The sequence below is a fragment of the Eublepharis macularius genome, chromosome 2 (assembly GCF_028583425.1).
Source record: "Eublepharis macularius isolate TG4126 chromosome 2, MPM_Emac_v1.0, whole genome shotgun sequence".
Classification (NCBI taxonomy): domain Eukaryota; kingdom Metazoa; phylum Chordata; class Lepidosauria; order Squamata; family Eublepharidae; genus Eublepharis; species Eublepharis macularius.
In genome coordinates, this window is record NC_072791.1 from 175,900,404 (window position 1) to 175,915,669 (window position 15,266).

The window sequence follows — 15,266 nt, forward strand, 5'->3', positions numbered from 1 at the left end:
GCTGGAAATGTAAGAAGCATGAGGGCTCCCTCTATCATATGTGGTGGTCGTGTGAGGTAGCTAGGCAGTTCTGGGGGGAAATAATAAGAGAAATGAGTGAAATTTTACAGTTTCAAATAAATAAGAACCCAGAACTCCTGCTGCTAAATTTGGGAATGGAGGGAATTCCAGCCCATCATAGGACGATGATATTTTATATGACTGCAGCAGCTAGACTTTTGTATGCGCAGAAATGGAAAGTACAAGAAGTGCCAACTATTGAAGATTGGATCTACAAATTGCTGTACATGGCTGAAATGGACAAAATGACAAGAAAACTGAGAGATCTGGACTCAGGGCAGTTTAACACAGACTGGGAGAAGCTGAAACAATATCTGGAGAAGAAATGGGAGGTGGGAGGAAAACTGTGGCAGTTTGAGAACTACTGAAGTATAATAAAAGTATAAAAGAGAGGGGTGACTTTACCGGGGGAGGAAGAGAAATGTGAATTTATAAGCAGTTAGATTAATTGATCGAGATATATATAGATATGTAAAGATTAAGTGATAGAATATTGATAGAGAATAATTAATGATAAGGTTTAAACATGAGGATTGAGTAACTAACAATATTTTCTTTCTTTGATAAGATTTATATGCACCAAACTGAATGCATAGAAGAGTTAAATTGATTGATTATGTGATAAGTTAGATAGAATTACCATAAAAAGATGAAATGAGTAATATATAGAGAATAAATCAAATTGTTTGATTTAAATGTGGGAAATTTTTATGGTTTACGATGTATAGGTTTATGATATATAGAAATATTCAAAACTGGAAAATGGGATAAATTGGTTATCTAAAGACGTACGGTTTGGGTGTATAATAAGTAAAGGAGTTAAAGATGTACTGCTTAATATAACGGAGAATGTATATTTGTTTTAGACAGATGAATTTTATAGAAGTAAGGGAAAAGGGACAGAGGGTGGGAAAGCTGTTGGAAGTCAACAAAAGGGGGGGAAAGGGAGGGGGTTAGAAACGAAAAATTAGGGGAAAATTGAATGTAATGTAAAAATAATAATGCTCTAACCCAATAAAAATTTTTCAAAAAAAAAAAAGTAGAGTATCCAACAAAGAGTCTCATTAAGTGAGGGAGTGGGGAAATCTGCCTTGGACATGTGCAGCATGTATCTAATTATAGCTCACGGACATTTCATGTTAATGTTCTCTCATTAGTATATCAGTGTTATTGTTGTTATAGATTCAGTCAAGCTTTGGAGCTTCCTTATCAATGAAAGGGGCTGGACTGTAGGAACAAAAAAATGCACTGGGAGGTGTTCCTACTGGTAGAGTGAATGGCAGCGACTTCTCAAGAAAGAGGCTCAGAGTATACACTAGGGAAAGTTCAAATAATAATCTATGATTCTGTACATAAAAAGTCTTCCTGTTCTGTTCTATAAAAGCAAGATGTGATATGTGCAAAGGATGTTTCCTACTACATATTCCAAGCTTCTCCTTTCTTATCAAAGGGAATTGGAAACTCCATTGTGTTGGGCTGCCTATTGGCTTTTCGAGCTACTTGTTAATTTTTTCTTGTAGCAAATCTGTGCAAACTTTCCTGGCACTCTAAGTGAAAAAAGCATTGCACAAAAACTTGGCATGTCACAGGTTAAGCAGGCAAGCTCTATAGTGTACCATCCCAGCACGGTTTGCCAAAATGGGTTGCTTAGCTGTTGTGATGATTACTGTGCATGTAATTTAGAACTAGAGATGCTGTGGGCTTACTGTAAACACCACAGGCATGTTTCATGGGTGACCTTACTGCCAATGCTGCCTTTGAAGGGGTTGTGATTTGGGGATTGCAACTTTTGTCCTCACTGTCATGTTGAGATCAATGTGTTTGTTATGGAGGACTTACAGGGTTCTTGAGAGTCAGAGGAGCTCCAGGCCTGGGAGAGAAGGAGACAGAAAAGATAAAGGAAGCAGGACAGTGATTAGTTTTACAGAGGAGGATGAAGAACGTCTGGAGGATTGAAGAAGGCCGATTGATATATTGATGTACATTGAAGGCAAGGGGTCTAGCAGTGCAATCCTAAACAGAATTCTCAAATCTAAGCCCATTGCATTCTTAGGATTGCATTGAAAGTGGAGCCTGATTGATTGGATAGAACGTTCAACAGGCCTAGCTTATGGAGATTGCGACATCTGAGAAGGTTCAAAAATGTTTCCAAAACAAAATTTAGTAATAATCTCTTTGCTTGTTTTAGGTCAGATACTGCGTACCCGATCTATTATTATGCAAGCCCAAGGAGAAGGAAGGCTGTGCCCAGCTGAGTTCACCCAATACAGAAATTGTGCTACAAAACCCTGCTTCAGCTGGGTTCTTGGAGACTGGTCACCATGCAGAATAGAGGTACTATTGGGTGGTTCTTCAACGTATTGACATTGTAGGTGGAAAGTGAATTTTGCCCCCCCAAAATTCCAGAACATGAAACAACAATACATCTTTGAAAAGTTCTAGGGTGTTGCTGTTTAATATGTGTTAAAAAATGAGGAAATTCATAACAAATCAAAATGTATTCTTTCACAAAAGCAAACAGCTGATGAAACTGATTGTAATCACAAAGATCACAAGAATGTACATTTCTGATAGCACATGTAGAGATCTTTTTTACAACAACGAATCAAGATTAAAGCATGATTTAAATTCTCAGAATACTGGCAGTGACAACTGACAAACTTGACTTTTGTGCTAAGAATATTTTGTAGCTTGTCTCTCTATATCGAAAGACCTTGAAACAGTATAGTTTAAAGCTGTTGTATGAAGTGCTGAGTGTGACTATTCTCGTTGGGGAAATTACTTTTTTTAATGGTCTGAAAATGTAAACGTTGGCATGAATTGTGGAGCATCAAATACATACACCTTTGCTTTGTCAGCACTGGTGATCTGTACGCCTTCCTCTGTCTTCATGCAAACTTCAGCTTGCTTTTTGCATTTCCACCTTCTCTTTTTATCTCACAGATTATACTTCATCTAAACATTTGATCTGTCATCTGGCGTTCACATAAAACTGATCTGGATTTTCCATACTCAACTTTTCCATGCATGGTATGGGGAGGATGGGTTCTGCTTAGCTTTTGTCATGTCAGACTAATTAGATCATAACGCAGGGAAAATATAGCAGAGAGCAATATATGAAATATTCTTAAGAGTCATTTATAGAATAGTTACTGTTACATATTTCTGAGAAAAATACCCTTCCTCATACATAACATTTTATTACTACAGTCAAATACCAATATATACAACTAAGCTTCTGGTCCAACTGGGCCAGTTTTATCTTCTATGAAAGCAGCTTGACCTCCCCACCACCAGAAACACACTTCTTTACACAGAAGACTTTTGAACTGGACACATGTTCTTTGATGTAGAGAACAAATGAACTATCATCTGTGCAGGATTACACGGAAGTATTTTATTTATTTGCTTATTTAAAAACATTTGTGTTCTGCCTTTCCACTCAACTTTGAGTTCCCAAAGCAGTGAACATCCAACATTTAAAACAATATTGAGTCTTGTGCACCAGATGAAGAACCAGACACAATATACTTCTGGTTTAAATGAACTTTCTGGGATGCTTCCAAGAGGAAAGATCTATACAAGCATACTTAGCATTTATTATTAATGTACTAAGAGCTATTTTAGTACAATAAACCTCTATTGTCTCGCTTAGGGTGGACAATGTGGGGATGGAATCCAGGTACGGAATCTCACGTGCATGGCACATGATGGCTCTTTATCAGCAGCATCTAAACAGGTGGAAAGTGCATTATGTGGAGATCTTCCATCTAAAGAAAATGTGTTGCAGCTTCCATGTTCTCTACCTTGCCCAGGTAACTCACTATTAGTCATGTCTTGTAGAGCAAAGATGCCACTATATTTTGAGCCATTGCTTTTGCAAACTGTCATATATGTGTTTACAGCCTTGACATTGACAAGGTGATTTGGGGTTCAGACAAACATGAAGCTGAGAAATAAATGACTTTCCAGAATTTTTGAAAGGCAGATAGCTGCTACACCCTGACCTGCATGGCCCAGGTGAACCCGATTTCATCAGATCTCGGAAGCTAAGCAGGGTCGGCCCTGGTTAGTACTCAGATAGGAGACCAGCAAGGAAGACCAGGGTTGCTTTAGAGGCAAGCAATGCTAAACTACCTCTGTTTGTCTCTTGCCTTGAAAACCCAGCAGAGGTTGCCATAAGTCAACTGTGACTTGATAGCACTTTATACACACACAACAGCTACTGCATGGGCCTTCTGCCTGTGATCAGGACCACAGTGTGTGAGAGAAGGAATGTAACCATTCCATCCTCACACGGTCATTCTAATTGGGAAAAAAAGTATCTTTGGCCATCTTTTTCTCCTTTCCACAGTAACAGTAGAAGGTGGGGGTTGGATTTCACCAGCAAAACCATGACTAGGAGTGGAAGGCTTAACCCCACCCCCTAATACTGCACTGTTGACCTGAATGGTAAGACCCTCCCTAGCAGCTTATTAGCCTTTTTAAAATGCTGGAAAGATTTGATTATGGATTTTATTTTGGCCTCAGTAGTAGTCATGCTGAGTTCAATGTGATTTACTTCCTTATGATACCAGCCTTTTAAGCCAAAGAAAAACTTCTCCTTTTTGCATATGACCCATTTTTTGTACATCATTCACCTTTATGGTGTACCTGCAAAACCTCTACAAATTAGGTCTCCATTATATTAAGTCACCATAAATCCAGATGTAGAGAAGCAAAGAGGATAATAGGAAATCAAATTAGGGAATTAGAAGGCTGCAGTGGCCCTAATTTCCCTAAGAGGTGATGTGGTTGTAGCCAAGGTTGCTCCATGCCTCTCCAGGACTGTATCATATATCTAATTCTGAACAGAGGTAGAAGTCCACAAAATAAGGACATGTTCAGGTAGCTGGGATTTTTCTACATCCCTGGGACTGCCACCAGATTTGCACAAAAATCAAGAGGTGAGGGGGGACGGTTAGAGGATTTTTTTTTAATTGAAAAAAACCTGCAGGGAGGAGGAACCAGGAGATAGTGATGCTACATCATGAGATCTGGGCTGCTATTTTTACACTTGCTTAGCAACCCCATAAACAAGCAAAGGCAGCAGCAAGAGCAAGGGTGCACCAACGCCAGGCAATTTGGGCAGACAGGCAGGAAAAACACAACTATCACTGCCAATGATCAAGCCAGTGACTGTGTGGATTGAGAAGGTGGTGGGAAGGGAGACGGAGGCACTGCTTAACAGGAGGGCATTGACAGTGCTGTGAACAGGTGGGCAGGAAACGCAGCAACCAGAGAAACAGCAGGGACAAAGGGAGGGAATAAAGGAAGAGGGCAGATGGGCAAGGAGGAGAAAGACAATGGGGGATGAGCAGAAATAAGCAGCAGGAGGAAGCAGGAACAAGTGGAGGTGGAATTTTCTCTCCCTTGCAAACTTCTTGCACGTCCCCATGATAGAATTCTACATGCATTGTGGATTTAAGCTACCAACCCAAGTGAGTTTACATGGAGTCATTCTGAACTGTGCTGTTAGAGAGAGAGAGAGAGAGCATATAGGAATGGCTACAGAGGTGAGGGCAACTTTGCCAGTCCAGGTAGGCGCAAAGAGGATCTTTATACAACATAGCCTTTGTTCATTCTTTACCCTCTTCTTCTTTCATGGAGGTGACTGTCATTTGACAGAATGGTCAGAGTGGAGCTCTTGTGAATTAACGTGCATCGATGGCAGGAGTTTTGAGACTACGGGCCGCCAGACTCGATCAAGGACATTTATAATTCAGTCTTTTGAAAATCAAGATAGCTGCCCTGAACAGGAGGTAGAGACACGGCCTTGCTCTGGTAGGGGAACATTTCAGGCTCAACCTGTGGTTTCTTAGCATCTCCTAGAATGTTCCATTTGCACACTGTCTTGCAAACTGATTGCTGTTGACTTGTTTGGATCATAGGAGGGAAGTGCTATAACTATGTATGGAAAGCAAGCCTTTGGCAAGATAATGAACGCATAGTGTGGTGCGAGCGTTCCGACGGAGTGAATGTCACAGGTATGTCTGCTGCACAATACCATGAAAATATATCAAAGCTGCAACTTGAACTAGGGCATCAGGAGAAACCTTTTCTTGTTTAATTATAGTATAAATAGTATCAAGTGTTTGAGTCCCCCCCCTTTACTTATTTCAAATATTTATGTTAACATAACTAAATGACTGATTACAGGAACTGCAGCTTCCATGTTCCCTCCTTGAGCATCCAGTGCAAAATGAGAATTCACAAGTGCAAGAAGAAATATCTGATCCCCCAGAATTTCAGCACTTTGTACCATTTGCCCTTCTTATTGTGAAGCTTCCTCTTGTTTATAGACAATTAGATTGTTTAGGATTGCATACCAGCAGCTTCGTGTATATTGGTTCCCCCTTACCAGCAGCCCCCAATTGAGTATCTGCAAGTGCCACTGGGCTGCTGCAGGATGGCTTGAGGCGCTACTTGGTTTGGCGAATTGGTCCATCTACACATGGGCTACACACAAGTTGCTTCTACAGGTAGTGAGAAAGGTAGTGCAGTAAGTAATGCAAATATAGCCCAGGTAGCCTTGCAAATGACAGTTTTCCCGCAAATGTTCTGGGTTCATGTGTATAAACAAGTTGCTTAAGAAACATATGACAGTTAAACATGCATTGTCACATTGATGCATTATATTTTGTGGTGTACATGTAGAGAATAAAGTTCCAATGTGCATGTAAAATCAAGTATTGAATAAAGACAGCCCAAGTCAGAGCCCCTTACCAGCAGTCCCCGGTTGAGTATCTGAAAGTGCCACTGGGCTGCAGCAGGATGGCCCATTTTCTGGTCTGTAGAATGGCTGCTAAAACTTCTCCCTGCCCAGATACCTTGGGAGTGACATGAATGCATCATTTTCTCAAAGGAAATGAATATTGTATCATAGCAATGTCTTCTCAGACATTCCTACCACATTTCGAAATATATTTTTTTATTTCTTCTGACAATTTCTCTTCTAGGTGGTTGTTCTGTTCAGATGCAACCAACTACAACGAGGCACTGTAACCCAGCCTGTAGAAAGCCCTTCTCTTACTGCACACAGGTAATCCATGGAATACAATTTACATAGTTGGAATTTTGAAAGCTAATAAATTAGCATTAAAAAACTACATTCCAATACAGAGATACATAATAGGACACAATCTAGAGGAAACCAATAATTTAATTTAAAATAACTTTGGAGAAAGAATGAATGCAAGAGGTGGATGGAGAACAGTGAAATATTTTGTAGAATTATATTTGTGTTTAATAAGAGTAGTGACTCATTTTCATCTCATATCCATTTGTTTAATTCAATTTATGAATGCTCTCCAGCATTCCTTTTTCCTAATCCAGCTGTGTATGAGCCTTAAGAGTCTGGAAAGGGAGAGTTTCACAGCACCCTGCTCACTCGCTCTGGCCAGCTGCCTCTCCCCAAGCTGTTTGGTAGTGTTCTATCCCTTGATAGTGCTTGATCCACTCTGGGGTGGCCTAATAAGGAATTGTCTGAGGGTGGGCTGACCCTGGCCTCCTCCAATGTACTCTCTTCAGAGGTGAGCTCAAGGTGAGTGAAGGAAATCTGGGCCAATGGCCTCCCTATCTGGGCCTTCCCTTCTCCTGCCCCACCCTCCTCAGAGGTTTTTAAGAGGCCACTCTGTAGGGTTGCGAGGTCCCCTTGCCCTTCCAGTGGGAGGGGTGGGGAACCTGGCACTCACCTGTTGAAAGTCTTTGTGCATGCTCTCAGCATGGTGATGTGACATCACATCTGCGAGTGATATTGTGCAGTACCTGGGAGTGCTCTCGCTCTTCGCACAGGGGCTGATTCTTTAATAGGCGTGGTGCAAAGCATGGGAGCATCCCAGGGCTTGCAAGATGACATCAGTCTTGGGAGTGTCATCATAGTGCCATGCCAGGAGTGCACCCTAGGAGACCTGTTCCTGGGCCTTTTCTTTCCACCAGCCAGGTGAGTGGTGGCAGGGGGCAGAAGCTGGGAGCAGAGGATCCTGCATTCCCACTGGGGGACCATTAACCCTAGCCTGGCCTGCAGGGTTTTGAGGCTGGTGCTGGTGCACCTCTGGGCATGGCCTTGCCCTTGCTTCTTTTGCCATAGCCTCTGGTTAGGCTGCCTGCCTGCCTCAGCAGTGTCTGGATGAGGCTGCCCCTGCCAAAGACTTCTCTAGAGTAGGTGAGTGCAAGGGTAGGGCTGCCACCCCTCTGACAATGTTCCAGAAGTTAATTATCCATTTGCCTCATCTAAAAAGTTTCCTTAACAATGCAAAGCTGACCCTAATGACTGGCTTTATAAGAACTCCATATAATGCTACATTTCTATACTCACATTCTGAAAAGGGGCTTTGAAAGTGGTTAGAAAATGGTCAGCTGTGCGTCTTCGTAGTGCCATGGTGGTAAAAAAAAGAGCATGAGCTCCAAGAGTCGTTGCTGCTGTTTTGGTACGTCCTTTCAGATTTTGAAAAGATGCATGCATGCAGCAGTGTTTACATTGTGTTTTCAAAACACAATGTAAAAAAGTCAGAAGCAGCTTTGTGCTGGATTTATGTATCTATATTTTAAAAATGACTTTAACAGCGCAATCCTATGCAGGATTACTCCAGTTGGAGCCCATTGAAGTCAATGGGTTTAGACTGTACTAACTCTGCTTAGGATTTCACTGATAATGTACTAGCAATGTATGATCTCACGTACTGACTGTACAGTAAACGAAGAATTCTTGTATCAGGCTGCATATCAAGGCTTTTGTCAAGAAAGAGTACAGGGGCTATAACCAAGTCCATCTGAATTTTCAATGAATCTTTCCATTACTTTCAACATCCGCTGGATCTGGACCCTCGAGGTTATCCTTTTAAAGTCAACAAGCAAATTCTCAATGGCTGCATTTAGCAGGTTTAGAATGTAGCCACTTTGGTATATGATGTACGTACTCTGCTTTTCTTTATATCACTTAAATGCATATTTTGCTACAGACAAAATTAAATATTTGCATGTTATATATATTAGCTAAATGATGTGAGCTGAAACTGGAATGGAATCAAAACTTCCCTTGTGCAAGAAGAAGGACTCTTCTGCTCATTCAGAGGAGACGGTTTTTGCCACCTCTCTTCTCCTGCATTGCACTGGTCCGGGGGGGGGGTTCCTGTGCTTATCAGGAGCAGGTTTTTTGGAGGGGGAGCACAGGAATCTGAAGAGGAACGGAAAAGTCAGTAAAGATTTGTTCTGTGAATACAGCTCCACTCACATTTCGTTGGATTCAAGCCTTTATTTTTCCAGCGTCTCTGATGTTGCTGGGGTTTCAGTGGAGCAGTGATCTTTCTACAAGACTGATTTTATGTTTGGGGCTTTTTGTTGTAATGCTTTTCTGTGAACAGGGTGGAAAACAAACAGACCGCCTATCGCTTTATTGTGTCTAATATGAATCAGATACTTTTTTCGGCCTACAGAAATACAACCACCTGCCCTAAGTACTTGGGAGGCACAGGACTTCAAATCTCAGTAAATAAACACATCATTTGGAGTTAGGCTAACCTGCAGAAAGCCGGCAAGCTTTTCAGCAGACACTTATTTTCTAATGAGTGTATCTCGTACAGTTTGAACAAACTGTTTTCAGTATCGCATGCATTCTTGTTACCTAGAACGGAGTCTGTGGTTGTGAGAGGGGCTATACGGAAATAATGAGATCAAATGGTTTCCTGGATTATTGTATGAAGATACCAGGTTTAGAAGATAAGAAAGCTGATGTTAAAACGAACACTGCAAAAAATAAACCTGTCAACTCTAAAATGCATGACATTTTCAAAGGATGGTCTATTCAGCCTTTTAACTCAGGTAAAAAAAAAATGATAACAAGATATGGGGGGTTTCTTTTAATGTTATAAAAGTAAGGTTCATGCTCAGTAGATCAAATAATCAGAAACCTTATAGGAGAATGTTTAAGCTCTCATTTGCCAACATATTGTAATTGATTATATTAAAATATAACAAAGACGTAACTAATCCAGCAAGTTTGCAAAACAATCACTGTATAGAACTACTGGGATTGTTGTACTGTCTTGCAGCTAAAGATGGTTTCACAAGTATTACATTTGGCAGTTGGAGTGATGTATTTATCAGTGCTAGAGCACAGATTTCAGCAAAAACCAAGGTCCAGACTTCAGAATGATACTGCTGCAATAGCTATGGAATCTCTGCCGCTGTAATTAATTGCAGCCACCCATCACTATAATTTAATTAAATATATTATTCACAGTTCAAGGAGCTGTGAATTTAGCAGAAGGCTGCATGGCTACTGCTACTCTTATACTCAGCTGCCCATTTCCTTCAAAATATACTATGAGAGCCAAGGGAGGATCTCTAACCCCGTGTTAGAGCATTTGATCCTCATGCAGAAGGTCCCAGTTCGATATAGGGCATCATCCAGTAAAGGACCCAAAGTGGCAGGCCTGGGAAAGACCCTTTTCTGACTGAGGCAGCCATTGCCAGTTAGCGTAGACAGTCCTGAGCAAATATAACATAAGGCAACTTCATAAGGCCAGTTTTGCGCTTGTAGGGAGAAGTGGGCATCTGGGTGTCACATAGCATTCCCCTTCTCCCTGTAGTTAACAAGGAGTAGATGCTGGCCTACTCAGGTAATATGTACACTGTGTTTGTTGAATGCAGTTTGATATCCATATAGCAAAAAGTTGTGCTGTTGATAGAACTGATCTGCAGGTAGAAACCAATTTCTCTGTATGGACTGTCTTTAGATTAGGGCGCTTGCACATAAAACAGCTTGCAATAACCATATACAGACACACTGTTATCATTCAGGTATTATTAAAAGCATAGCTTTGCCTGGAAGTAAATGTGTTTTTGAAGGTACTTGAGTGGGTAAATCACAGGTCCTGGCTCTGCTCTATTTGTTTGTCATGGCCCACCAAGAGAAATCTGTTGCTTGCTACCATCAAGGTTTATGTCCAAAATAATGCCAAAGATCAGATGTTACCTGGAAATGAGCAGATAGGCATAGGCATGTCACAGTGAGGAGGAACTCCTGCTCTGAGCAGACAGTTCCAAGCAGCTTCAACATGGCAGCCCTATTGGAACTACCTTGATTTTAACCAGTTAGTTGATCAGTTATCACAGGTGTGGGGAATGTAGTTTACCTGCACCCTTGTCCCAAGAAGTGCACTGAATTTGGCCTTTTGGAACCTTTAGTAGCCATAGCCATACTGCATTTGTATTCCAAAAGGCAGTGTTGTTAGGATCATACTGCATGGTGGCTTCCCTGAGCCATATATTGGAAATCTTTGACCGTTCAAAATAGCAATTGCAGGAGGAGTATAGGAGGCACTGAAGTGGCTATGAAAATGTGGACGCTTCGTTAGATGTGGAGAGGATTCTACTTTCAAAACCGTACTTTCCCCCACAAGATTGAGGAAACCAATAGTACCTTCAGATTCAGAAGTGACACTTTTTCATGGCTGGCAGCTGGGTCCTCCTATCTCTGTTTTTCCCTGTTGGGTTTAATGGGGAATTGGTATTATGTTGCTGTAAAAGAGGTGTGGCTTAAACATATGTATCCTGTTGGTTGCAGGGTATAATAATAACAATAACATTCGATTTATATATCGTCAATCAGGACAACTTAACGCCCACTCAGAGCAGTTTACAAAGTATATTATTATCCCCATAATAATAATGATCCTGTGAGGTGATTACTAGATATTACTGAATGCTGCTATAATAACAATAACAATAATAATGTTATTTAGGACCTATGTACATGTTTGTTATTCTTCTTCCTGTATCTGCTTCAGATGGGAAACTGAAAATCTGGGTCTATGGAGTATCAGCAGGCGGATTTTTCCTTATAATTTCCCTGATATTCACATCGTATCTTCTTTGGTAAGTATCCTCTGTATTTGTTTCTTTCCTCTATCTTGTTTATTGGTTTTTGCATCAGTTTTAGGGTGGAAGTACATGTTATATGTAGTTCTTGTTTTTTTCTGGTTATTTCTTTTAAACACATCGGAGATATAGGGTCTAAAATTTGAAAGGGAAGGCCAAAGTAGGGGAAGGAGCTTAACACTCACTCCTCTGCACCATTACTTGCTTGAAATCACCACCCCACCTCCAAACGGCTTTTACCCAGCTCAGGGTAAAACATGCAGATGCCGGTAAATTCAGTTCTTAGACGATTTTACTCATCATAAGCGTAAGGTGATATAAATCAAAATGATTTTTAAAAATGCAGAGATCAAATTCCAAGTCTACTTTGCCTTCTGTTAGATATAATCAGGAACAACTACGTTTGGGGGAGGGGGATTCATATTATATCCCCCTCAAGGCATGCAAAAAGGGTATTCTCCACTCTTTTAGTTATTCAAAGCAAACAGTAAGCACAAGAGAGGTCCATGTATACAGCTAGAGCTTTGTTTGATGTCATCACCAGATCAGTTCCCACAGCTGAAACTGTTACCCAAAGGGAAGGTCCTCCTGCAAGTTGGGGGAATTAGCATGCAAGGAAGGCAGTGAGAGGGGGTAACTTAGGGATGTCCACCAATGTATACGAGGATTGTCTCAGCTAGAGAACTCTTTCAATGACCAGACAGGATTCAACCAAAAGGGTTTTTTAATTGAAAATAACAAAGATTAACAGCACGCAAACCACACACAGCACATACTCACAGCTAACTTGAAAGCAGTGGTGAAAGTTGGATGGAGTTCAAGGGATTGGGTGATATTTACCATCCAAAAGAGGGCGTCCAGGAGAGAGAGCACTTAGCAACCTGTGCGTCAAGGTAGAAGGACTCAAACTGGTTCCAAGAGCATGCACACAGCTATGGCAGAGGGGCAATCCAATTATACTGTGGCTCCTACCCAGGGGCAAGATTGTATCTTCTGCCCCAAGAACAAAAACTTAATGGATATTCCCGGGGTGGGACAAAGGATTGAGAAGTTGTTTCGGGGCGGTACAAAGAGCTGGTGAAATATCTCCAAAGGGAGACAATGAATTGGCAAACCGTCTCTGGGGTGTGACAATGAACTGGGAAGGTTTGATTAAGTGTTCCCAAGCAGAGCGAAAGTTATCATTAATGATTGACGATCCACAAAGTGGATGGGTGAGGCTATCAGCTTCCTGAATTGCCTAAGAATGGGAAAGTGGTTAAGGGGAGATCAATACGGTGTGCTGTGTTGATTAATTCAGGAACTCTGAGAGGGCCCTATTGTATCAGGTTCCTTAGCGCAACTCGGAGGCATGGAAGGTGGTGAGCTGGCCTCGTTTGTCATCCCCCATGTTTGCACATTCCATCTCCCAGCCAGGATCTAGCTTTTATGTTTTTGCCTGCTTGGGCAGTAATTTTAGTGCTCGAAGAACAGTCAGACAAGAGGCTTATGGCATAGTAACATTCATAAACCTTCTAATAATTGTGAGGGCAAGTCTGACCAGTAACAAAGCAACATCTAATCTTTACATTCAAGTGGGGACTGTTTCTTTAAGAGTGGGAGCTGTTGTCAGTGTCAAATAAGAGAAGGAAGATGTGCACAATATATATTTGTGGAAATCCAGATAATTTTTGTGATGGATTGATAAATAGTAGGATAATGTTGCAGCATACTTATTGTTCTTACTGTTCCAATGGTATTTTTCTCTCTCTTACTTATATTTCAATCTTTGTTTAATACAAATAAAATTTTTGAAAGCCTTGTCTCTAATGTGCATGCTTATCACTTTTTTGGATTATTCCTATAGGAATGGATGGTGGAGAAAAAAATCCACTAAGGAAGTGATTTTTATCGATTCCTCCCTCCCGCTGCAGACCTCATGCTGTTCTGGAGGTCCCCTGTTCCCAATAGCAAGATTTCAGGGATCACTTGTGCTCTAATGAGCACGAAGATGCAAAGATACAAATCCCTTCCATCAACTGAGATTTATATTGGGATCCAAGCTCTTGTATTAATCTTCTGCTTGGTTGACAGTAAAGGGATGGGTCAGACATGAATTCTGTCACTCAAAGGACTGTTGTGCAAGTAAGAAATGGGCACAATTCTAGAATTGCAGAGTTGTCCATTTTATCATGTTCAGATTGCACAGGAAACTAAACACTAACTAAACACTTCAGTTCCAAGTTCTAATCAGGGATGTCATAAACAGGAGGAACAAAATCCCTGACTTTCCTAAGGAACCTTGGGAGATTTGTTTTCTTGTGATGTTTCAGTTTGAACAGTAAGAACAATAAGGGTGATTGGGTGATGGGAGAAGAAGAGAGTTGTGTAGTGGTTAGACTGCCAGCATTGAGTAGTGGTTAGAGTGCCAGACTTAGGACCTGGGACCACTGGGTTCAAAATGCTACCGTACCACAGAAGTTTGCCATGTGACTTTGGGTCCATCACAATCTCTCAGCATCACCTACCTCCCAGGATTGTTGTTGTGAAAATAAGGTAGAGGAGGGGGAAATGATGTGATAAGCTGCTTTGGGTCCCCTTGAAGTAGAAAAGCAGAATGTACATTTTAAAAAGAATGAGTCTTCCTCTGGGCATCCTGATGGCAGCCTGAGTTCTAATTTCTAATTTGCAAAGTCTAGCCTAAGTTAAGCACTGTTACACCTTATTGATTGATTAAATATAAGTTTAATTTTAATGAAATCAATAAGGTATCAGAGTGTTCAACAGTGGTTGAGTGATGGTCAAAAGGTATACGGGGTGACTTAGTTTCCCGGAGTGATGTTTTTATTTCCTTTTAGCAAAAAGCCAAAACAGCAACAACATTCTCCTCCACAACAAAAGTGTCTGACCTTAGCCTACGATGGAGACGTTGACATGTAACATGGAAAGAAATCCAAATGAAGACATCAGCTGCCTTAACTGATTTCCCTTTTGTAATGTTTGGACTTCTCAGCTTTTTGTTTTCTTTTTGAGGAATCTCACAACACCTGATTAAAATGGGCAGAAGACCAAGATTGCAAACAGAACAATTTTTGCCTTTTGGTTTATCTAAAACAAAACATTAAAGGCTCATCTCTTTCGTATGACCTTTTCCCAAGAGAGAACTTAGAAATGCATCTCTTCCTCTTTGACAACAGGAATAAAGATAAATAAGCAAATCAACCAACTTCTACTGATTTTTACCTTTAAAAGCATGACAATCCTGTGGAATAAAGGTGACATTTTACTGTAAAGGACAAGTGGGACAC

General features: G+C 40.9%; 1 protein-coding gene across 1 annotated transcript in view; it reads left to right on the top strand.

Annotated features, from left to right (window-relative positions):
* Positions 1-14,898, top strand: part of THSD7B (thrombospondin type 1 domain containing 7B) — a 578,528-nt gene extending 563,630 nt beyond the window's left edge. The window contains exons 20-27 of the mRNA XM_054972840.1: positions 2,249-2,394; positions 3,716-3,875; positions 5,710-5,883; positions 5,991-6,086; positions 7,059-7,141; positions 9,726-9,918; positions 11,889-11,976; positions 14,817-14,898. Of these exons, the coding sequence (XP_054828815.1) occupies positions 2,249-2,394; positions 3,716-3,875; positions 5,710-5,883; positions 5,991-6,086; positions 7,059-7,141; positions 9,726-9,918; positions 11,889-11,976; positions 14,817-14,898 (1,022 nt within the window). The remainder of the gene's footprint in view (positions 1-2,248; positions 2,395-3,715; positions 3,876-5,709; positions 5,884-5,990; positions 6,087-7,058; positions 7,142-9,725; positions 9,919-11,888; positions 11,977-14,816) is intronic.
* The last annotated feature ends 368 nt before the right edge of the window (positions 14,899-15,266 follow it).